This window comes from Myotis brandtii, unplaced genomic scaffold (genome assembly GCF_000412655.1).
Source record: "Myotis brandtii unplaced genomic scaffold, ASM41265v1 scaffold430, whole genome shotgun sequence".
Lineage (NCBI taxonomy): Eukaryota > Metazoa > Chordata > Mammalia > Chiroptera > Vespertilionidae > Myotis > Myotis brandtii.
The window spans coordinates 810,935-835,889 of NW_005366456.1; the positions used below are offsets into that span (position 1 = coordinate 810,935).

The following is a 24,955-nucleotide window of genomic DNA, read 5'->3' on the forward strand; positions in this document are numbered from 1 at the left end:
CTCAGAGGGGCTCTCGTCGACCACCCTATTCCGCTCCGCCCACCATTGCGCCTCATTTCTTTTCTTCACAGCAGTAATAGAAATGCATCCTTACATGTTCTGTTTACTTGTCTATTATGTGAGCCTTTCAAACTTGAGAATAAGGTCCAAGATGTCGGAGCTATTGTTCATCTAGAAGTCTGACTTATAAAAATTCGGGCTTATACCTCAACATTCAACAGCCAACTAGCACGTGTAGAGGGCTATAAAGGTCATCACTTTCCCACCCGTGCCCAGGTCAGCCTTTGTCGGACCCTGTGAGGTGGGGTTTTCTGCATCTCCATTTGACAGATAAGTGATCATAGCCATGCCTGTTGCTCGCTGCCGTGGGCGATTTTGATGGCCTCGTTCCTTCCCCTCGGCCAGACTCTGATTTCACAGCTAAGTATAGTCCCTGCTCATGTCGAATGTGACCCCTCATGCATGCACCTTCCAGGGCTCCCCTTCCCTTCCTCAGGCCACTGTCCCCGGAGATGGAGGAGTGGTGGGCAGTGACAGCACTCATGCCTCCTACCCCAGCCCACTGCCTAATAGCTGTTAGGGCTCAAGGCTTGTTTCTCTGAAATCGCAGGAGCTGCTCAGTCCTTGGGCAGGTGCAGCCTGCAAACGTGGGCAAGTTACCACCCCTGTGGGCAAATCTCAGTCAACATGGGCTGGGGGTTGGTAGATAAATGCTTCAGCTCCTGCCCCTTGACGGAAAGTTACGGGAGCCATTCTGAACGTGCTCTGATCCTGATGGGATTGAGCCCCTACAGCAAACATGTCAAACTTAAAGGCTAACACGGGCCAAATAAACGAGCCATGTGGCCCGTGGGCCACGAGTTTGACATGCTTGCCCTACAGCCTTCGACAGTAACACCCCCGATGTGACCTTTTATCAGTTTTCCCTCCTCACCTGTCTTGCTCTCCCTTCCCTCACTCCTGCCTCCTGGGATCATCTTCCCCTGCTTTCAGGGGAACCAAACTACCTACTGTGTGCCAGAAGCTGTTCTCATGCCTTAACGTGGCTTACCTTTTCCATCCTGTTGTCAGTCCTACCATGCATATATCACCGTTGTCTCCATAATAGACATGCGGCAATGGACTGTGAAGTTAAGCATCTTGCCAAAGCCCACATCCCCCAGCGACTGAGGATGCTCCCTCCCAGGGTGTCAACTCCCCTATGTTTCCAGTCTGCACTGGCTTTCAGGCTTCTGTGGCGTCAGAAAAGCCCCAGGGCTTTGGTGAAGGCCTCAAGGAAGAAAAAGGAGAGTCCAGTAAATGGCAGCGCAGAGACCAGCCTCACTGGCCCGAGCCTGGGGCGCACCTTCCTACTGTGCGCTTTACCTCCTCCCAAGGACGAAGGCTCAGGAAAGTGGAGTCGCACCTGAAGTACAGTGAGTGAGCAGGAAGCTGCGATGCCAAATCAGGGCTGCTGCACACAGACCAGCTCTCCTGCTGCACGGATTACTCCCCTTCGGAAAAGGCCAGATCTGCTTGCTCTTTCCTTGAAACCACAAGGAATCAAGCCAGCTTAGTGAAATCCGAGTGGGATTACAGCAGCATGTGAGCCTGCAGCGGCTGTGGAACAGCACCCGATCTCCACCAAGGCAGGGAGTGCTTTCTGTTTATGAGAGTGCTGATGTAGATGTGCTCAAGGCTGCTAAAACGAACTGCTGGTTATGGGTTTCTGCTTTGGAGAGAGCATTCATGACAGTATCAGAAGCAGAGGCCACTGTGCTCCTGGCTGGTGCTGAAGGAAGCAGTCGAGCCCAGACACCGTCCCAGGAAATGAAAGGTGGATGGGGCAGAAATCGGACCAGTTCCCCCTCCCAGCCCACTGCCCAAGAGATGTTAGGAGTCAAGGCTTGTTTCCTTTTCCAGGATGTCCTTTGTTCTGCCCTCCTCCACTCCACTCTCTACCCTGCAGCCGCTGAGATCTTTCCAGAATGCATCGTGTCCCTCCTCAGCTGAAAACCCTTCAATTTTCTCCCTTAGAGTTCTGGACCATAGCCCCCACACAGGGCTTCCCTCGCACACCCACCAGCAGCCACCTCTTCACAAAGACCCTCATTCATTGCCCTTTGGCAACTCTACATGTCCATCCTGCCATCCGAGAGCTTAGCAAGGCTGGTCTCTGCCTGGGCCATTCCACCCACCTGGTCCTTGTGAAACTCTATGCATGTTCAGGACTGAAGCTCCCTGACGTCTCCCTAACTAGCTCAGGTCCCTCTGATAAACGTTCTCAGGGAATCCTTGCCTCCCTTTGTTGCACACAGCATAGTCAGGGAATGATTATTTAATGTCTGTCTCTCTGAATAGAGTGTAAGTTTCTCAGGTAGGGTATGTTTCTGCTTTTGCTTACTCTCCTAACCCCAGTGCCTTGCATAGTGGTGGGTATATGGAAGGTTCCAGAATAGTGGAATGAATGAATGAACACTCCTGTGCTCATGGAACAAAGACAGGGTAAGAGATTGGAAACACTGTGCATTTACCCCTTGTTCTTCCATTGTTAAAGCTAAACCAGGTTCTATTGTTGAGATTCTCCATTATCCAGCCAGCATTGTATGCAATAACTTTATTCAGATCAAATAGATATCACAATACAGATTTATCCAACAGGATCCAGAAATTGGTTACAGATATCATCTAATATTGTTTTGTGTTTAAATGTTTTCAACATCACAGATCATACAATGAGTTCACTACATTGATACCAACTTTTGTTTAGAAATACAGCTTTCCCTCACTGTTGGGCCCTCGTGTTTCAATTGAGTTAAAACAAAGAAGCAAAGATTGGCATTTTCTTGATAATGTATTCATTCTGGGGGATCTTTCATGAGAACCCTCTTTGGAATACGGAGTGGCTTTTGGAAGTAATTTCTAATTAATGGGTAACGTTCAAATTAGAATTAGTAAGTTGAGTTGAGGCTTGAGAATTTTTAATAATTGAGTTGATGAACATATTAACTTTATAAATAAATAGGTTTTAAAAGTTTAGTTGGTAATTTAGGTACTGCAGAATATCTTCTTTAATATTTAACACAATAGATTCTTGACTATGATGTCTGATATCTACATCTCTATTATTCTAAGAAAACAGCACTTTATAAACACAAAAAGTTCTTGGGCCTTTTGTTCTTGGCCCATAGGATAAGATCCACAAAATACCATAGAAAGTTACAGGAATGTAAATATTTAGCTAAGTAAATAGAATAAATATTGGGTAATTACCATATATTAACACTGAATATCTAGTAATAGGGATAGAAGAACCCCGAACCTTAGTTACAATGCATTCAGAACTGGAGAAGCCAGAGAGACAAATTTACAAGTATACAAAGTATGAATATTTTTTTGAACATCCATTTAACAAATTCATGGTGCAAACTGGAAAATTTTCATAAATTCCATTGAAATGTTCATTTTGTGAGAAAAATGCCTATTCATGCACTAAATCATATGAGTATCGATTTATTAAGTAAAAAAAAAAAACCAAGAGTAACTGTCTGAAACAAATACTTGAGACTTAATCCTATAGGGCCTACACCTCAAAATAATAATACATGCACATTGAGATACACCAAATTGTCTTATAGGAATCATTAAAATGATTTTTGCAGCAAAATGCATAGGAAAACTCAGTGCTATTTAATTTACTTTATGCATATTACATACTAGAGACTTTAAACTACAACATATTTCTACTATCTCAACACATATACAAAACGACCATGTATCTGTGTATATAACAAGGTACAATATCCAATTAGCCATTTTTGATGAATGACATATCTCCTCATGTCATCTTGTCTCTAAGTACCGTTTATCATGACACAGCCTTTCTGCCTTAATGAGGATTACAGATCTCTGATTTACATTCAACACTCTCTGCATGAATAAGTGATTGAAATACATAAAAATTCTCTTGCCACTGGAAGATGGCGAGGCTATCTCCAGAGGAATGCAAATACTACCCTGTTAAATCGGATTGCTGAAGGAGGCGGGGCCACTGGACTGTTGGCCAAACTCATCAGAGGCTGGCCCCAAACTCTCCTGCTGGCTGTATCCGCCTCCGGACCCATAGCTGTCTTGGTTGTACCTGCCTTGGTTATAGCTACTCGAGTGCTTCTCCATTGGGTCTGGAAGATACCTTTGTCCTGAGGAATGCCAGCCGGTCTCCTTGAAAACAAACCAGATGTTTCCAGCCCAGAGAATGAAGTTCAAGAATCCAAAGACCTAAAGGAGAACAAAAGCAAATCTATAATAAAAGTGTAATATGCTAATTAGTCCAGACGTCCTTCCAGACAACCTTCTGGATGAAGCCAGGGCTGCGAGGGAAACCCGGGCCCCGGGTGCCAGAGGGAAGCCAGTGCCGGCAGCTGGGCGAAGGAGGGCCTACTCTTGCACGAATTTCGTGCATTAGGCCTCTAGTGAATTAATAAGATGCACAGAAACCCAAGAAAAACCTCAATTTCACAATATGAAAGATCACTTTTCCCTTCAATGTCGAGGCCATCTGACTGTTGTTGAGTGCTTACTACATGTTAGGCACTGCATAAAGGAGTTTATGTATATCAATCAGCTAGTCTAAGTGGAAGGTGGCATTATTATATCCATATTAACGATGTGAAAACTGAGGTTAAGCAAGGCTAAGAATCTTGTTCAAGGTCACATAACTTGGTAAGTATGAGATCTCAGATTCAAAGCCCTGTTCTGTCTGACTCCATAGACTGAGTCTCTCCCTTCTATCTCCCCAAATGGGCATTCCTCACAGAGTGTAAGGGGTACAGGATTATTTTCATTTTAATGATGGTCCATTAATTTACCTTCATTTTGTGGCTAGAGGTACTCCTTTTCCGTTTGTTGTAATGATGTAAAGAAAATGAGTCACTTCAAGAAGAAGTATGGGAGAGACAGTGGTATGGGGTATGCAGAGAGCATGTGTGTGATTGCGTGCAGAGAGGTGGCACATCCATGCCTTTGGCATTCAGGAGGGAACACTGAAACCAGAGCAGGAACAAAACGCAGGTTTCAGAGGCAGGAATGTTTCCTCAAACACGGGGTGTAAGGCTTTGCTATGCAAATTCCTCTTTTTCTCCAGGTGTGTCCTGGGCGGGTGACCAGGTGTAAAGGGTTGGATGGGAGCAGACGTGTTCATGGCTGCCAGGGGCCCAGACAAAACAGTGGTTCTGCAGTATTCCCCATGGCAGATGGCTGCCCTGGGCATTAACCCCCGGCAGTCAGTTTAACGGCCCCCATTGGAGCAAGGTAACAACAGTAGCATACAAAACGGTGATATTAAAGTACATTTAGTAACCACTCCAGCCAAAATGCACTTGAGCCGTAGCCCTGGAGTAGGGTGTTGCAAGTCCTGCTGGGTCAACATTGGTCCCTTGGTTGCTGAATGGTGGGTGGTCCAGAATACCCTGGGGCTGTGAGTGGGGAGCTAGTACGGTCAAGATGAGTGGTCTTGGGGGCTTGGAGCAGTACCTACTTACCAAAGTATTTCCATCTTTTAGGGGCAGGTGAATCAGGCAGACCGACTGATTGTCAGCCTTGCAGGCGCCTGCAGGCTTTGGAATCAGAGGGGCCTGGGCTTGGCAATTTCTTGCTCTCTGACCTCAGACAAGGCAGTTAGCCTCCAAACCTCATCGTATGAAATGCAAACAATTATTCCTTCCTTGGGGGAAGGCGATGCATAGAGCAGCTAGACAGTGTCCGGCACATTAGTAAATGCTGACCGAGTGCTAAGCTACGCTCTGAACCACTTCCTGAAGTATTTCCATGAATTGTTTTCAGTTGACTCTTCTGTGGCAGCAGAAACAGAAACAGGGCTTTGACAGTGAGGCTGTATTCTTGAAGATGTCAAAAGCCCAAACTGAGTTTCTAGGCCCCTAATTGATCTAATTGAAGAGTGATTTGTCCAGACCTCCCTCCCTCCCTTCCTCCGACCCTCGCTCCTATCCCATCCGCTTCCTTTCCTTTAACATTGACTGACATTTACTTACTATTACTTTGTGCTGTGCTCTAGTCTACTTGCTGAGGGAGATACAAAACATAAATAAGGCACTTATACTAGTGTAATAGCTGCATCATCAAAATGAATTGGGTAATTACTGACATGACTCTAATTTACATATAGGACCTTTTAACTATGTGTACACTAACTAGGACATTTTCCATCAAAAGGGAGATTTTGGTTAAATTGTACTTCTGTACAAATGTGTCAACATTATATATGAGTAGAAAAATTACCAAGGAATCTTTTCAGATATGGACGGATGGCTCTGCGGGGGGCCGCAGCTTTAACTGTTTTCTAGTTATTGGTCTCTATCTTTCCCCTGATGCTAGTTGGTTGCTAAAAAAGAAATGCTCAAGAAGAACCTGGAAACAAGGGAAATGCAACTTAAATTAAGAATGTAATCAATGTGCCCCATATCTAAGGAACAGCGATGTCTTACTCCATTCATATCACAGAGATAGCAGGCCTCGAGGCTGGCACATTTTAGGGGCACACAGGCTCTTGAATATTTTCTTGCCACTGAAACTGGAGTGAGGATTTTGATTCAAGCTCGGATGTGAGGACGGACAAGAGAGAGACACCAGGTACCATGAGAGAAGGGGAGATGAAATATGGATGAACTGAAATGTGTCAAGATCGCCTATGGTGAGGCTGGTGACACAGAGTGGAAATTTTGGATAGAAGGGCAATGAACCTTGGTAAGGAAAGTTGAGAGAGTAAAAAACACTCTTTTCTTTCCCTTGTGAGGCCCTAACACTATGTGAGATTTAAGGAAATAAATGCACTTTTTGTAGCAGCTTTCCTTGGAAACTTACTGAACATTTACCACATGCTGGGCGCTATGCTAAGTACTTAGATATTATAGCATCAAATCCTTTCAACAGTCTTGTGAGGTCTCTTTTATAATATCCCCATTTTATAGATGATGAAAAACTATAGATTTTGTAGACAACGTAACTAAGTTTAGGAAGCTTACTAAATTTGCCTAAGAACAGTCAGTTATTGAGCAGTGGAGCCAGGATTCAAATGCCTGCAGATTCACTGCAAAACCCAGCCCTTCACCACGTCAGTGGCAACAGCATTAGGAGAACTTGGCTCTAATCTGGCATTGCTGTCACTGCTCGAGAAACCTTATGCAAAGCCCTTCGCCTCAGCTCCCTGCATCTGGAATAGCTGGATGGTACGCCTACCTATCAGTGTTATGGAGAAATTATAGATGCCAAAGTGCTTTGAAGAAAGTAAATTGTTACCCAGTTACAAAATATAGTTATTTTGGCCCAAGATGAGCTAATGAGATTCTACCAGAAATCTGGGGTTAAACCTGAGTGGCTTTTTCTCAGTTGGAGACATTTCTGTAAAAAGAAATATAAACACAGAAATTGTACAGTGGCAGTCTTCTCTTGTGTGAGCAGAAAAAAGAGAAAAACTCCCATCTGATAACAGGGAATCCTGTAGCAGCCATGCAGGCAGCATCAGAGATGGGGAGGGAGGATGGGAACTGTCCCATTTCCTGCCAGCCTTCCAGGGTCCTGGCCCTGGGTCCTGCCTTTGGAAGAGACATTTTTAATATTTTTTCAATTATTTTTATTTTTATTTTTGGTAAAAGCTAGCTCAGTATGATTCGGAGCTGAATGAGTTTGCAAGGGAAAAAAAATGGCTGTGCTTTTCAGATTAACATACTGTCCTTCTGCTTTTGGGAATAGAAATGTGATTGCCCTTGTGGAGCTCTTTCCAGGGACTCTGCATTTTGAGCAGAGCTATGCAACTTGCCATCAACAGCACCTTGATGGGACCTTTCTTCGGTTCCCGACACCTGGAACCTTGATCCTGCCCTGGACCCTGCTGTGGGTAGAGCCCATTTCTTCAGGTCTCATCAGTTTCCTGCGCTACTAATTTTCCTGATGAAGTGAGTCAGAGTCAATCTCTGTTACTTGCAACCCTAACATTCTAATGCACACAGATGCTGGTGCTAGAAGTGAAGGTGTGAAGAACAGACTGTAGGGAGATGAGGATTGTTTTGCAGTAACCAGTGTGAATGGAGTTTTCTGTCACTAGGAACTGGAAGACCTTAACTGATATGGGTCTATAACTATAACAGGGTTGGATCCCGGTCAGGGCACATACCCAGGTATCAAATTGGATCCCGGGAAGAAGGCATGTGGGAAGCAGCCAATAAAAAATTACCAATAAAAAAAATTTAAAATGACTATGAGACACTAATACATAGTCTGTTTCCATGTTCACTATTTTACCCAGGCAAGATTCACAGCCAAGCCACCAGGAGCTGATGAGCAACCCTCCTCCCTTCTTATAAACCTTCTCAGATTAAATTTCAGAAAGCTGCAGGAGCATAAATTAACCTTGAAGCAAAGAGAATTATTTTCGGGGGCTGCTAAAGAATGTTGTTCCTTCAGCCGGTGCTGCTGAGTCATTTATTTTCCGATAACTACTATTCTTTTTGTTTCCAGTATAGCTTCTGTTTTTCTCAGACGTAGTTTTTTTCTTTGGAATAACACAAGTTCTTACACTCATACAGGAAGAATCCAATTTAGCAACCTGCTGCCTGTCAGGTTTTCTGTCTTCCTGGAAGAGCTATCCACTTGATGATAATATTTTACTTTGTTTAACTAATATAGTTCAGCTTTTCTGAAGTTATTAAGCAAATAAACTGGGAGCATAGAAAAGATAAAAAGTCACCATAACATTTGTAAGTGCTTTCTTATCCGATGCATTTCTTTCTGTTGCCTACCAAGTCTGGGCATTTTTCTTTAGACAATCAATTGGATGTATTCTAGCTCTGTGTGGCTTGAACAATGTTTTCTTCCCAGTAACCTTTATGCCATCAAATATTCATTTTTAACTTCTGGCAGGCTTCAGCCTTAACATTCAGATTTTATATCTGCTTCGGGCTTAGAATTTTGATTTGACTGTCATCCAAGCAACAGCTGCCAATTCCTGCTGAGCTCTTATTAAGAACTTTGTAATTGGCAGCATTGAAGTCTATGGGTTCTGACAATAGTAACTTCAGGACCAAAGGGTCAGCTTGCACAAGGAGTGAAATATCACCTGTTAGATTGGCCTAGTTTTGGAGGCAGAAACTTCCAAGATGACTTCTGAGATGTTTTAATCACTTGACAGGCAAACAAAGAATTGGGAGATAAAGCACAGGTGGAAACATACCACAGACGTGTTTAAGCTGGACATCACGGGGCTGTGGACAGCCATGCACTTGTTGGATGGCTGTTTGCAGGCTGACATCAGTAACAACACTTCTTTGGGATCCGTTGCGACCTTGACATCAGACAGTCCTTTCGCCCATGCTGATGAACCCACCAACCACAAGAACGAAAAGACTACAGTGACGATGAAGTCCTATAGAAACAAACAGAAAGATAAAACAGTGAAAGAAATGTGAATTTTATGAACAAATCACTTAGTTTATACAACTTTTTGGTTTGTCTTCTGGAAAATTCCAAGATCCCATAGCAATGAAACCAAGGAAAAGTTGATAAACAACAACAACAACAAAGTTTTGTGATATTACACTTATATTTCTATAAAATCCTATATAATAACAGGGTGATGTGCAAATTGACCCTAATGGCAGAACGACCAGAACGACTGTTTGACCAGTCACTATGAGGCGCACTGACCACCTCTCGGTCCCTTTCTCCAGCTGGCAGGCTCTGATCGCCCTATGGTGAACAGGGAACTGGGGGTGGGTGGCGACGGGGGTGGGGAGGGAGTGCGTGGCCAGCTGCGGGCAGCCTGGAAAGATGGCCCTGATTGCAGGCCAGGCCTAGGGACTGTACCGCTCACGAATTTTGTGAACCAGGCCTCTAGTAAGTAATAATAGTAATATTTTTCTTAAATGCTTACTATATCCCCGGAATAATGTTAAGTACTTATAACCCTCATCTAATTGCTCCCACAAGACCCCTGTAAGGAGGTTGCAATCATGATCCCATTTGCACATGGCAAACTCACACAAAGGGCTGAGCAGCTTGTCTGAGATCCGCATGGACGATCAGTGATGGTATGAGAATTCAAACCCAGGCAACACAACTCCTGAGCCCATGTTCTTAACTACCATGCTATGATGGTTTCAAATATTTAAAGAGATTTGCTGATTGGTAATGACTTCTGAATGGTAATATTCATTCATTCATACATTCTTTTAACAAGCCTATGCATTATCTACAGCATGCTTGGGACTGTGCTAAGTGGGGGACAATAATAGCTATAATGTTTTGAGTGCTTTTGAGAGATTTTCTATGAAATTATCCATAAAAGTGTCATGTTAGACAGCATTTTAGTGCCATTTTTAAGATGAGGAAACTGAGGCCCAGGTACATCAGGTAACACATGGAAAGTAGCAGAGCAGAATGCAAATACAGATCTGTCTGACTTAGAAAACCGTCTGATATGAGTTCAGAAAAAAGAAGCTTCTTTATTCACTTCAAGCAAAATCGCTATGATGTAAGAGGATGATACTTTAAAGAAACATCTCCAAGTTTCCGATGATATCCTCCCTTGCGATTTAGGGGTGGGAGTCACTGTCCAGGACTTCAGCAGGGGTTAATTTCCAAAATACATAAAGAAGTTATACAACTCAACAAAAGAAAGACAAATAATCCAATTAAAAAATGGGCAAAGGCCTGGCTGGTGTGGTTCAGTGGTTGAGCATTGATTTATGAACCAGGAGGTCACAGTTCAATTCCTGGTCAGGGCACATGCCCAGGTTGCAGGTTCCATTCCAATATGGGATGTGCAAGAGGCACCCAATCAATGATTCTCATCATTGGTGTTTCTAACTCTCTTTCCCTTCCTCTCTGAAATCAATAAAAAATATTTTTTAAAAATATGAAAAGGACCTGAATAGACACTTCTCCAAAGAGGACATACAGATGGCCAAGAGACATACAAAAAAATGCTAAACATCACTAATCATCAGAAAAATGCAAATTTAAACCACAATTAGATATCACCTCATACCTGTCAGAATGGCTACCATCAATAAATCAACAAACAGTAAGAGCTGGTGAGGATGTGGAGAAAAGGGAACCCTCGTGCACTGCTGGTGGGAATGCAGACTGGTGCAGCCACTGTGGGAAACAGTATGGAGTTTCTTCAAAGAATAAAAAATGGACCTACCTCTTGACCTAACAATCCCACTTCTGGGAATATATTTTAAGAATCCTGAAACACCAATTCCAAACAATCTGGAAACTTGGAGATGCTACTGAACATCTTATCCATCTCTTTTATTTTTATGTATTTGTTAGCTCTTCCAAAGTATTTGGGGGGTTACCATTGAAGCAACTAGGTGAAAATGCTACAATCTAGGCAATTACCCACCAGCTTTGTCTACCTGACATGAAACATCTGGGCCTTGTGAACATATCTGCAGATGAAAGGCTGCCTGCAGATGAAAGGACTGGAGGAAGTGTGGCACACAGGGGGCGTGGCAGGAGGCTCAGAGTCAAAAGTGGCCAGATCTGAACTTCACCTTCCACGGGTACCCTGAGGTACAATGTTCTCCCATCATGTGAACAAAACTCTGCCACCACAGTCTTTTATGTATATAAAACTTGGGAGTCAGATATATATGAGATAACACTACACACACACACACACACACACACACACACTTCTTAAGAAAGAGATAACACACAACTATCTTTTCCCTCCATACAATGGCAAAGAGTAAAGTCATGGATAATTAAAATATCAGATAATCTAAAGTCATTTCTTAATTTGTCTAAATATTTTTAAGTTGCCCCCACCACTAACCTATACTTTAAAATGGCTGTGTATTATAGGAAATCATTTCAAGGAAGTTACACGGAGAAATTTTGACTCAGAAAATGCTGGCAGACCTTCCAGATACCACCTTCTGAACCCGGCTCTATGCTCTCTTGCCATCACCTTCCCTGAAACTGGAAAAAAAATGCGCTTCTCCTCCTCCAGAATTACATAACCTTAGAGTGGGAGGAACTGCTGAGATAAATCCGGGCTGTCAATGACTCCTTTGAAAACATAATCCTGTTAACTTACTGTGCTGCACACCAATTACCTCCCAGACAGGGCAGGGAAGAGTTGATTTGTGTGGCTGGAAATAATGCAAGAAAGCAAAATGGTCAGGGGTTTTACAGCTCTCTGGGCTTCAGTGTCTCTATCTGTAACATGAAATAGGACTGCCTAACTCAAAGGATTGCTGTGAAAATTAAATTTAAGTAAACATGGTAAGCATGGAAACGGGAACCTTCTAGTGTTAAAGGGTGGGATGATGATGGTGGTGAAGATGATGGCGTGGCTGGATTTTTCATGGTGAATGATGTTGGACCATGAATTCAGCTGCAATGACTTTTTTTTTCCAATCTGTATTCTGATGTTCTTTTGAAAATAGATTTATCTGCTGAGGTTAAATTCATATGGCTGAATTTTTGCTAATTCAGTCTAAATTTTGAGCCAGTGGTTCTTTGTAGGTAGAGCTACAATAATACTTTGCAACAACCAGGCACATGCATGTGTGTGTGTGTGTGTGTGTGTGTGTGTGTGTGTGTGTGTGTGAATATTTCATCTGGCTGCAGTGCATGATTGGAAAAGAGCTGGGTGGCTGGGTTAAGACACGTAAGGCCATTTGAAGACGTTCTGCCTGCGAGAATGAGCCACTGCTCTGATCAATGCTCATTCAGGAGGCACATAGCCTGTGCTAGCCCAAGTCTGTTCCCAAGTTGGTCTCATTCACGAGACTGTAGTGTTTCCTTGGGGAGGGGACAGTCTGGAGCACTTGTGTCCCTGGGCCTCGCCAAATATCTGCCACATATACAAGTTCTCATATATACCCCTGGATGGAGGAGAAAGGATAGAGACTTCACATTTGGCTGAGTCACTTAGAGGGAAAAGCATTTGGATTTCAAAAATTGGCCTGTTCCTTAAATTATCTCCAAGATATAAGAAACTCTAACACTGGCTGCCTATTAAAAAAATGAAGTGACTGAAAGATAGGGATGGAATAAGGTTTTTTTGGGGGGGGCGGAGGGAGGGCATTGTTTTTATTCTTTTTCTTTTTTTAATATATCTTTTTATTGATTTCAGAGAGGAAGGGAGAGAGATAGAAACATCAATGATGAGAATCATTGATTGGCTGCCTCCTGCACGCCCCCTACTGGGGGAGATCGAGCCAGCAACCAGGGCATGTGCCCTTGGTTGGAATCGAACCTGGGGCCCTTTAGTCCGCAGGCCGATGCTCTATCCACTGAGCCAAACCGGTTAGGTCTATTATTTTTCTTTATGCATACCTTTCCCCTTCGCCCTGTGTACCCTTTTAAACGGTGGATTTGAAAACGTTAGTATAATTTTAGAATAGGCATATTTTACTGGATTTGACCTTTGGCAATAGTGAGAAATCTTCTGTTTAGGGGAATGATTATGATTGTATTTCACACTTCCCTCCCACAAATATTTTTTTTTGCAAGTGAGCAAGAGGTGTTAGCTCAGTTAGGTTCATGAAAAGAGCTGCTATTTTTTAAGCATTCCTTATGCCTTTCTAGAATTGAAGACCCATTATCCTGTCATGGATCAACCCATCTGTCAGCCCGCAACAGATGGTTAGAATGAAGAACTTCTAAAATACCAAGGAGGAAACTGTTCTGCACTTTGCCATCCGCGGCTAAAATCCAGCCCGACTTCAGAAAAGTCCTTTGCACGCCCCACTCAGCATAGGAAGTGCCAGTGAGGAGAATATTACATTTGAATTACAAATTAGATGCCTTCCTCATAAAGGTGGCTCTTGGACCGACAGCGGTTGGCTTTCCTCAATCAGTTGGAGGGAAAGAGACCTGGTTTGAGTCTCGGTTATGCTGCTCGTTGGCTGCGTGGCCTTGGACAATTTCTTTGACCTTATAGACCTTTATTTCCTTGACGGAAATAGTAGAGAAGTAGTGGCTTATCTTAGAGAGTTATTGCAAGATGAAAAAGAGATGATAATCTGTGGGACAATATCTTACACAGCCAGGCCCTGATAAATGACGGAGATTATTTTCACCATCAGTTCTTCCCTTCGGTTCTTATCCCACTTCTTGTGATGTTTGCTCCACGTCAAAGATTCCGCGTCTCTGGCGGCAAGGTTTGGGCTGGGTGCATGGGACAGAGGAAGGCACACGTGTGCAAGTGCAAGGTGGGCCTGGAGCTGGGGGAGTGGCTGTCCCTCTGCAGTGTGTGTGGTGTACGGTGTCCCTCGATGAAACGCTGCGTTGTTTGATGTGTGCACAGGAGGATGGATGGGCGGACCCATGGAACTGCAACGTCATTGCATCCTAGGCCCTAATCAAAAAATATATTTATTGATTTCAGAAAGAGAGACAGAAACATCAATGATGAGAGAGAACCGGCTGCCTCCTGCACAACCCCCACTGGGGATTGAACACTCAACCTGGGCATGTGCCCTGACTGAGAATTGAAACATAACCTCCTGGTTCATAGGTCAACGTTCAACCACTGAGCCACACTAGGGGGTCTAGAGTCTAGGGGGTGCATGTTCTTGTAAGCTGGTGGTCCAGGGGACTTCTGCTCAAACCCTCCTAAGGAGAGTGATCCTATGTTTTCTTGGTTTTCATTTTCAGGCTGGATAAAATACATATTTGTGATTCTTGCCCTGTTAGGCATAAATATTAGTTGCATTGTAACTTAGGTTTCAGGCCTCACCTAGCTGAGTGCGCTTCGTCTTGCCACTTCTATCCTATTTCCAACATATAACTGTGAGAATGTAACATGCGCAGTTCTTTCCGGCGGGTGTTTTGGGAGTTCAGTATCCCGCTGCCCTGAGTGTTTGTCTGTGCTCATGTCTGTGCTGAGAGGGAGTGGCAGGCTTTGAGAAGCAAGGCGTGTCCGAGAGCAGGGCGTGCCCGCTGTCTGCCAGGCCTCGTGTTGAGCTGCAGATTCCCCTTCAGTGGTCTGGAGGAGGCCTGAGAGTCTGTGCTTCCGAGTGACACCAGGGCTGCTGGTCCGGGGACAAACGTTGAGAAGCAAGGTCCTAGCCTAGGAGGAAACTCCCTCCACAAAACGTCCCCGGCCACGGGCACCGCTGCTCTCCACGGCCCCACTCCAGCGGGCTTTCCGAGGCACTGCAGACGCTGCCGCTCGGCCTCATTATCATAGGTCGGTCTCATGTTCCCAGCTCCCTTTTTAGATTAGTCTCTTGTTACTTGCTGTCTTCTACCATTTATTGAAGAGCTTCTACATAGCACACACTCTGCTAAGTGTTATCTTCATTTAATTCTCAGTGATAAGGCGGATGCTGTTACTACCATCGATTAACAGGGGAGGCTTAGAGGCACAGAGAGGTTAAGTAAGCTACCCAAGGTCACCAGCCAGCAAGTAGCCTAACCCGGACACAAACACAGTTTGGTTCTGGAGCCGGGGCTGTCACTCATCCAGGCTTTGCTAAGATTACGCCTCCCTGGAATGGTGTCCGGTGTCTTCACAACTCCTGCAACACCCTTTCCAGTGTTATACCTAACACTTGCAAGCCGATAGAGCACACATCCCTTGTACAAGCAAAGAAAATTCAGAGAAGCAGTTTTATCTTATTTTTCCCTTTTTGAAAAATATATTTATTGATTTCAGAAAGGGAGAGGGAGAGAGACAGAAACATCAATTATGAGAGAGAATCGGCTGCCGCCTGCACAACCCCCATTGGGGATGGAACCCACAACCTGGGCATGTGCCCTGACCGAGAATCGAAACATAACCTCCTGGTTCATAGGTCAACGCTCAACCACTGAGCCACACTAGCTGGGCTGTTTTTATCTCTCCCCTTCACCCCCACAAACTGGCTGCTTAATAAAAGCTGTGGAGCTGAGTGTCGGGAGTTAGGACTAACAGCATCAGACAGCAGTGCAATAACATGCGCTCCACCAAACTGCACATTAGAATCTGGCTGTGAGCAGTTCTGCTGCGTGGGCACCGTTTGACCTGTGCTATATTAAAATCTGCTATAATGAGATCCCATTATATGCCATATTGCATCCTGTTGATGAGAGGAAGAATTAGCTATTACAAAAATGAAGGTTCTACATATGATGTTCTTAATCACAATAAGGACCCTGATTCCACACAAATTTGCAGAAATTAGCTGAAGATGTAATAACCCTGTACCAGTTGGCAGAGATGCCCTTAAGTGCTGCTTAAAATATTGTATCATGTCTTTAAAAAATTTTTTTTACTATCTCCAAAATGAAACCAAATAGAAAGAATTTTTTGTTGTTTTGTTTTTGGTTTTTTTAAGCGTACAAAGCAGGCTGCACCTCATTCTGGAGGTCCGCACGCACCCTCCTGGTCCCATATTGCAGGAACCACTCCCTGCTATTTGTGCACCAGGGCACACAGCATGGACTCCACTGGAAAACACCTGGGAAATAAACACGGTGCAAGGACTTTGATGATTTTGAGAGAACGCAGAATTATGGTACCTGTAAGGTAATGGTGTGTAGCTTACGCTAAAAATAAATGCATACTTGCAATAATGATTATCTTTGAAAATGTGGTGAAAGTATGAGTGTTGAATCATGCACAAGTGACGATGCGTGCTGTAAGCCTTTTGTAATGAGAAAGTCATCAAGAGTCCAAATAACCTTTTAAAAATATGTATTTCTATTCATTTCAGAGAGGAAGGGAGAGGGAAAGAAACATAAATGAATGAGAGAGAATCATGATCATAAATGGATGAGAGAGGGAAAGAGAGAAAGAAACATAAATGGAGAGAGAATCATACCTCCTGCATGCCCCACATTGGGGATCCAGCCCGAAACCCAGGCATGTGCCCCGACCCGGAATCGAACCGTGACCTCCTGGTTCATAGGTCGACACTCAACCACTGAGCCATGCCGGCCTGGTTTCAAATAACCTTTGATAAACCTTTCGAGTCTCCCATAGTGAGTGCGTCTTGCTTCTGTGCACACACCAGTGTGCGCTTGTGTTTGGGGGCAGGGATGAAGAGCGCGGTTCTTGGCACATGGAAATGCTTCAGTTCAGGGGGCTGCTCTCACCTCGAGGACCACGGAGGAGCTGAGGGACCCGGCAGCTGTGCCGATCTTTCCAGGGGATGGCAGGCAGGCCTGCAGCTGGAGATGCTGGCTTCCCTTTTTCTCTAGATCTGTCTTGTGTGTGTCGTGTTATTTTTTGCCCCCCCCCTTCCTTTCTTTTATAAAAACATATCGCTGAATGAGTGAGAATACGTCAAATGCACCCACAGTGTTGTGTTGTTGGTTTGGACTGGCCTTGAGGTTTTTTGTTTTGTTTTAGTGACAACCTCCCAGCCCACCTTCCTCAAAGGTTTGAAAATAATGGGTCTCAACCTAGTGCTCCTTTGAAGCGATCTGGAATGGAGGCTGGGGGACCCTTGCTGCCGAGTTAGTATGCAGCTTTCTGACTGTCCTCCGGACAGTGGGAGAAAAGGCCTTGCAGATCCCTCCTCACCACTTCCCCATCTCTCCGGTTTCCAGGCGCCAGGAGGGCAGTAGAGCACAGGCGTGATCGCTACAGCTCTGGATTCTTCATCTCTGACTCATTGTATGACTTTAGCCACGATCCCTCAGCCCTCTCTCCCTTAGTTCCCCCATCTGTAAACGGGGGATAATAACTATCTCATAAAATTGTTCTGATTAAGTGAGATGTAATATGTAAACACTCATTCCATGCCTGGCATATGACAGATACTCAATAAATATTAGTTGTTGGCATTATTATTCCCAGGTATAGGAGACACAGGGCAGAACTGTTTAACAATGAGATTTCATTGTCAAGAGTGCGTTTCCAAAGCAGGTCTAGAATGAGAACAACCCCTGGCCTTCAGGACTGACTGAGAGAGGTGGCTAGACCTCAGTAGCTGACAACATGTTAATAAAGGCTGACGTTTGCATTGGGTTCATGCTCCGGCTTCTTGGAAGCCAGGCAGCAGCTGCCAGCTGAGTTCCTGCCTCGGAGGCACTCGTGCTGCTGTGTGCCTGGCTCCGTGGGCACTTCCTCCCACTGTGCTCGGGTCTACTCTGCCGGTCCACTCCCCACGGGCCACGCCTGACTTAGGGTTGTATTGCTACGAGCAAGGAATAGTTATTAAAGTATTTTCTGAGTCACATTTTTAGTTGCCCCAGGGCACTTAATTCCATGCATTTTGGCAAAGACATGCACTTTCCCACAAATAATGTTGTACTTACTGAATCACCCACATTTTATCAAAACAAATATATTTTCCTCAAGACAAGGGGAACGTTCTCAAAAGTCTGAGTTCTATTCTACAGAGGTTTAGATGATTTTTACTTATTAAAAAAAGTAATTAAAATAAAGAGCTTTGGTTTTCTAATATTCACTGGCTTCTTTGTTTCTAAATACAAAATAGATGCGAGGACTAATTTCACCTCAGCCGTTAGCGAGCTCCTCGCTCAGCTGGGTCACATAATAGCTATTTTTAAGCATGAATGGTGCTCACTTTGGCAGCACATATACTATAATATTAAGCATGAATAGAAAGACCTTTCAAATGAAAATTCTTAATTCATTAGACCAGAGTGTTCTTCCTTAAAATGATAGATAACAACTTTTTTGTTTGCTTATTTGTTTTTATAGCTAGATATGAAGAATCAACCTCAAAAAGAATCTGAAGTTCCTTATATGTTCTTCAAGTGAGAACTAGGAAAATTAGTTAGATAATCCAAAATGATACAAAATACCAAAAACAAACAAAAAATCAGTAAACTGCACTGATCAACCATCACTTTTCACCGTGTGTCAAGTGACCTTCTAGACACTGGGACACAGTGGACAAAAGCAGACAGAATCCCTGCCCTCAGCACACACTTTCTTGTGGAATGAGCTGCCCCTGTTAAGTTCTGCTCGTAATATCATATCATGATAGACAACGAACATGGTAAATAAGTGAAGTGTTAGTGGTTTGGATAGTGGTAAGTGTTACACGAGAAAAAACACAGGGCAAGGACAGGAACTGATATGATGGGAGAGTGAGTACTACAGTGCTAGGTTGGGTGGCCAGGGAAACCTTATTAAAAGGCAGGTTTGATGAAAGACCTGAAGACAATAAGGGAGCCAGCATGTGGCTATCTGGGTGGAGCCGTCCAGGCAGAGGGAAGCGCCCGCACGAGAGCTCTGAGGTGGGAGAGAGCCTGGCGGGTTATCAATCTAGAGAAAGGAAGGCTTAATTAATTTGCTTGAAATTACTTCAACAGCGGTTCTTTATGTTTTAGGGCCAGAGACCCTTTATAGGATGTGATGACAAAGGCATTTATCCAGCTCCAGGGAAGTTGGATTTGTGGGAAGGACGAGGAGAGAAGTAGGAGATGGTGGTCACACTTCCACAAGGGATGACAGTAGTCTGGCTTATGGAAGCGCAGCTGGATTCAAGGAAGAGAGGATCGGGAGAGGGACTTACTGCCGGCTGGTGAGGAATTGATTTAGAGGTGGGGGCGTGTCATGCGGAACACCCAGTCCTGGCTGGAAGTTGGTAGATGCATTTCGTGGGGCCCCAGACTGGGAACCTGGAATTCCAGCGTCCCTGATGGCAGAATGTCCACCGGCTCAGCATCCGCTTGGCGGACCTGCCCGGAGAGCTCAGGAAGCCCAGGCACAGGCCAGCCAGGCCCTTGGATGGTTGTTTTATCAAGACACAGCTCTGGGCTCTGTGTACCCATTTAGAGTATACACATGAGAAGAAGTCCCACTGGACGGGGTATTTCTAAATCTTTGGCGAGGCACGGTTAAGGGAAACCTCACCTTTGTTCATTTTTAAATCTTTTAGATGGAAGATCTGATGGTCAGCACTACTGCCCAAGTTAAGTTCTCGTTGAGAGTCTCTTCCTGCTTATCCCTCGCACTTGGGACTTTATGAAGTCATAACCCCTCTTTTCACCCTTCCCCTCTCTCACATTCTCATGCCCCCATTACCTCCTGCACATCTCAGATCCACATCCCACCTCTTTGCTGCTATCTCCACATGGGTGTCCTCCATTCCCCGTGTGAAAAGAGCTCCTCGTCTCCAGCCCTACTCCTGCACTGGCAGGTACCAGCTTGGCTGAAAGAAACTCCCAGGTTCCACCGGGAGCCTGCTGAAGCTCCCCCTCCCTGCCCTGCCCTCCCACTTTGCTATGGGATAGTGTACGGTGGCGGCTACCAGCACAGGCCTCGGATCAGACAGATCTGGTTTCACATCTGGCTAAGCCACTACCTGCCATGTTACTGACCTCAGGACTCATCTGAAATGGGAATAAAAATACATAGGATTTCTGTGAGCTTTACTGAAATAATGTAGGCGAAGCACTTGGTTTCATGCCTGGCACATAGTAAGTGCTCATGAAAGAGTTTGTGTAATGATTAGAGTCTTACTGCTTTTTCTTTAGACTATTTCAATTGTCTCCTAATCAGCCCCCTACTGCTACTACCAGCAAATTATTTAATTAACATAAAAATTTTATTTAAAAAATTTAAATTAATCCTTACCAAAGGATATGTTTCCATTGATTTTTAGAGAGAGAGGAAGAGAGAGAGAGAGAAATGTGAGAAAAACATTGATTAGCTGCCTCCCCCATGCACCCTGACTGGGGACCAAACCAGCAACCCAGGCACATGCCCTGCCTGGGAATTGAACCTGCAGTCTTTTGGTGTATGGGACTGTGCTCCAACCAACTGAGCCACCTGGCCAGGGCAACATAAGCTTCTAAAAACACAGGTTTACTAATACCCCTCTCCAACGGAAAATTTCCAATTGAATAAGTAAGTGTCTTAGTATTCATCCTGCCTTTATAGGATGTAAACCTATGCTCCACAATTAGGCTCTTCCCACAGTCTCATCTTATAGGGCCTTCACCTCTAAATTACACTTGCCCTCACACATTCACACCCTCACTTACACACTCATACCCACCCTCACACATACAATCATACAAGCACACACACACGTACTCACACTCACATACGCACACACACTCACACAGGCACACACACACTCCCTTTGTCCTCTTCCGCACCTGGTCCCTTATTCGATGCCTTTCCTCTTGGAAGAAGCTTCCCAGTGTATTTGACTATAGAAGCCCAGTGTCCATTCTCACACTTGACCATCTGTTCCTCAACCCAATTTCTCAGGTTGGATCCATCCCTTGTTCCTCCTTGCCTCCAATACGACGATTTGCTTTCCCAGCATTCTGGCCCGTGGCACCGTGGATCACATAACCCTAAAGCCAGGACTCTCTTATCCAACTGCCTCTGGGTCTCAGAGGCTAGCCTCGCATTTCCATATGGTGACTGCTCAATAGCCACTGTCTGTTGGGTTCAGTAAGGAAGATTGAAGGCTCTGAGATGGAACTGTAAACAGCAGGCAGCGTGGAAGCTTGCATTCACCCAGCCACCTGCTGCTCCCTGGCTCACAGTTTACCTTGCAGGGAGTGTGAGAGTGCATCTGCATAGCCATCTGCCTCACCACCTGCCAACAGGCCCAGGTCCCCCCAGTCTTAGTTTCACTACACCTTACACTTCCTTCTCCTCACCCGTGAGCCTTTTTGGTATTTGCCACCTGACAGTTTAAACCAGAGATTTAAAAACAGGTCCAACCAGCTTGGCAAGTTAAAAAAGGAGGTGTTCAGGGATAGAGTGAATGTGGAAATGGACGTCAGTGGGTCAGTGGGCCACAGGTGTGGGAGGCCCACCTTTGTCCTGGTAGATGATACGTTCTCCCATGACTGGAAGGAGATTTAGCAACACGTTCGCTCTGCATGCAATGCTGTGGTCTGGCCCGACATACTGCTAAGCAGAATGATGGCACACTTTTAAGGAAATCAAACAGCTCCTTCTTGAAACTTGGAAAGTCATTCCAACTGAGAATTCCCTTCCTCGCTTTGGGTAAGAGAAATGGCCAAGAATGTTCTAAAATTAGCACCAGTTCCCTTACCCTCAGACAAATCACCATCTGGTGTTTCTTTCATGGACTCGCAGAATCCGGCTGGAACAGTATCTCAAATACCAGCAGCATCTCAGCCTGAAAGGTTCACTTGCTATCAAACTCACAAAGCTGTGAAGTCCCTACACCTACACCCAGGTGATGGGCGCCGCTGAACTGGGGCCGAGGAGGATCTTCTTAACCTCGTCTCGGAAGAAATGCATGTTACGGTCTCAGCTGGGGCCCTCTCTGCTGCCGTAGTGTCAGATGGGACTACAGAATGAAGAAAGTTATTTTACCTAAGATTAGACACAGCACCTTTATTGTCACTAATATTTGTTCTTAATAAAACCATGACACTCTGGATCATAAAGAAGTAGGCACTGATTTTCACAATAACTGGTCCTAAAGATGATAAACAATTATTTTTTACTGAGAGTTTAGTACAAAAGGAAAACTCTCGAAGCCTCAGTGTTTCTTTCAAAGTCTAGGCGTGGTACTGAGAGTTTAGTACAAAAGGAAAAGAATGTTAACTCGAAGCCTCAGTGTTTCTTTCAAAGTCTAGGCGTGGAGAAGTCGGAACCTCACCTAGTCTTTACTTCACTCTTTAGCAAGTTTCTGCGTAAGATCTTCCTGACCCCATAGCAATGCATGCTCGGTGCTGAATGAAGAGAATTCCACCCGCCCAGAAAACAGGAGGCCCAGACCTTCTGTTGTGTGTCTATGGGCTCAATGGTTAAGTGTCTTTAGAGTAAACTGACAGTCTGCTTACATATTATTTGCTCTGCGAAGCTTTGCCCACAATCCCAAGTCAGATTAAGCCCACCTTTCTGTCTGAAGCCACAGTGCAGCTGGGAGCTGTGGGAGCCATGTCTGGGAAAGGCTATTTGTATCTACAATCTCTCACTGGTTCCTGTGCAGGGAGGACCTCTTGGTGGCTGAGCAAAGCTAATGGGTGTGGATATTCACTAATTCACTCAACACTATGTACTGAGTTGTGTTCTATGTGTCAGGTGCTGGAGAGTTGGTGGGTGGAGGTTCAAGAAGCAGTAGAGAAAGTTGCGATCTTGGAGCACTCAGCAGAGGGTGGGTGTGAAATCAAGGGCTGGAATGAAGAACAAATCCCTCACAAACTTTCATTTATTTATTCTTATTAGCTTTTTATTCTTATTTTTAGGATATAGCAAAAAATAAGAAATGGTCTCTGCACTCAAAGATCTTACAATATAGTGGGGCAAGCTGATGTGTAACCAGAAATAATAATAATAAACAGAGAAATAAGGCTCACACTGGGTTTCTCCACCGCCACATGACTGACATTTTGGACTGGAAACTTCTTTGTTGTGCTGGGGTATTCCTGCACCCTAGAGTGCTTGGCAGCGTTCCAGGCCTCTGCCACTAGGTGCCAGTAGTACCCTCTCCAGTAGTGACAACCAAAAGTGTCCCCAGCCTGTGCCAGATTTCACCCCCCCCATACCCCCATCTCCTGTCCCCTGGTCCCTGCCATTGACAACCATTAGTTCTAGTTAAGGCTGGACCCAGGCATCACGGCAGGAACACCGAGCCCAGATCTGAGCAGTCTTATTAATTCTTCATCCTCAACCCCTAGTTGATCCTTAGTAAGCGCTTGATGAGGGAATGGGATGCATAATATCATACTGTCCTTCAGGATTCCTGGGACAAAGCCTGGTAAACTAGGGGGACCTTCAAGTATGAGGCCCTAGGCAGAATTTGGCCAATAAATTTCACTCAGAATCACTGACCCCAACATAGTTCCCAGGAACACCCTGTGTAGCCCCAAAGGGACTTGCCCCCAAAATGTCACAGTTCAGATTTTTTAGCAATTATTTTCCTGTTAATAAACACTGACTGTCAAGCACTTTGGCAAATATCAAGTGCATTAAATGTTGAATAGTTATTATAAAGCCACATAAATATTTTAGATTTAATCATCCACAGCAGGGAAAGAAAAGAGCCCAGATTCTAAGGGGGGGAAGAAAAGTAGCCCTGACATTCAACTAATGGCTTCACCAACTGATGCACCCACCTGGGAGCTCCAAACCCAGTGCATGCTGGAAGTAAATGTTCTTTGCAAAATAGAATTAAATCTATCCCAGCTTCGGTGGAGGCATCCTATCCCGAAGTCAGCTATTGTTTTGACGTAAACGAGGACAAGAAAACTCACAGCACAACCCATAATTCTTTTCTGCCCTGAACCAGACTGACATGGAATAATGGGACTGCAGGGTGGCAGCGTGAGCCCTTTCTTCATGGTCTTGGATGTGCGAGGTGATAATGGAGCTTTCTGGAACAAGCTGAGTGACTGTGGGCGAGTGACAACTTCTCTGAGCCTCTATTGGTAAGACAGAGTGTGACGAAAGTAATGATTTCAAAGCTGCTCACAGCACTCATGATTTTATCTGCAGTTTTACTTTCTTAAAAACTCATAGAATTGGGGGCATCACGGCATTAATTTTTATTTGGGGGGTTGGGGACATTAGAAACCAGCCTCTCAACCACCCTGACTTCCTCCTTTAACAGGCTCCCTAAAGTGTGATTCCACCTGGCAGGGCAGAGTGCTGAGGTTGGCAGCCACGTGGAATGACCTGCTGGCCGGAGCTGATTCCGCTCTCCCCTCACCTGGCTGGTTCTGTGTGGCCCATTATAGCAACTCATCAACTGGAACCTGATCCAGCTGGTAGCCCGGCTCTGCGTTACCCAATCTTCGGGCAGTTCTCAGAAACACCCTCCTTTTCCCAAAGACAAGTACAGTGGGGCCTTGACTTACAAGTGTCCTGACTAACGAGTTTTTTGAGATACCAGCTGTCTCTCGCTGATTTTTTGCATTGAGTTGACAGAGTAATTTGAGTTAAGGAGCTCCTTAACGAGCTCCTTAACGAGCTCGGTCTCGGAACGAATTAAACTCCTAAGTCAAGGCCCCACTGTATTCCAAAGCAATTGCACAGAGA

The 24,955-nt window shown here is 44.7% G+C and overlaps 1 protein-coding gene across 3 annotated transcripts in view; it reads right to left on the reverse strand.

The window, feature by feature from the left end:
• Positions 1 to 2,579: 2,579 nt before the first annotated feature.
• SYNPR (synaptoporin) overlaps positions 2,580 to 24,955 on the reverse strand; it is a 279,096-nt gene continuing 256,720 nt past the window's right edge. For all 3 annotated transcript variants that reach the window (XM_005874280.2, XM_014546129.1, XM_005874281.2), the window contains 2 exons: positions 9,224 to 9,415; positions 2,580 to 4,257 (listed from right to left, as the gene is read on the reverse strand). In XM_005874280.2, the coding sequence (XP_005874342.1) occupies positions 4,000 to 4,257; positions 9,224 to 9,415 (450 nt within the window). In that variant the 3' untranslated portion in view covers positions 2,580 to 3,999. The remainder of the gene's footprint in view (positions 4,258 to 9,223; positions 9,416 to 24,955) is intronic.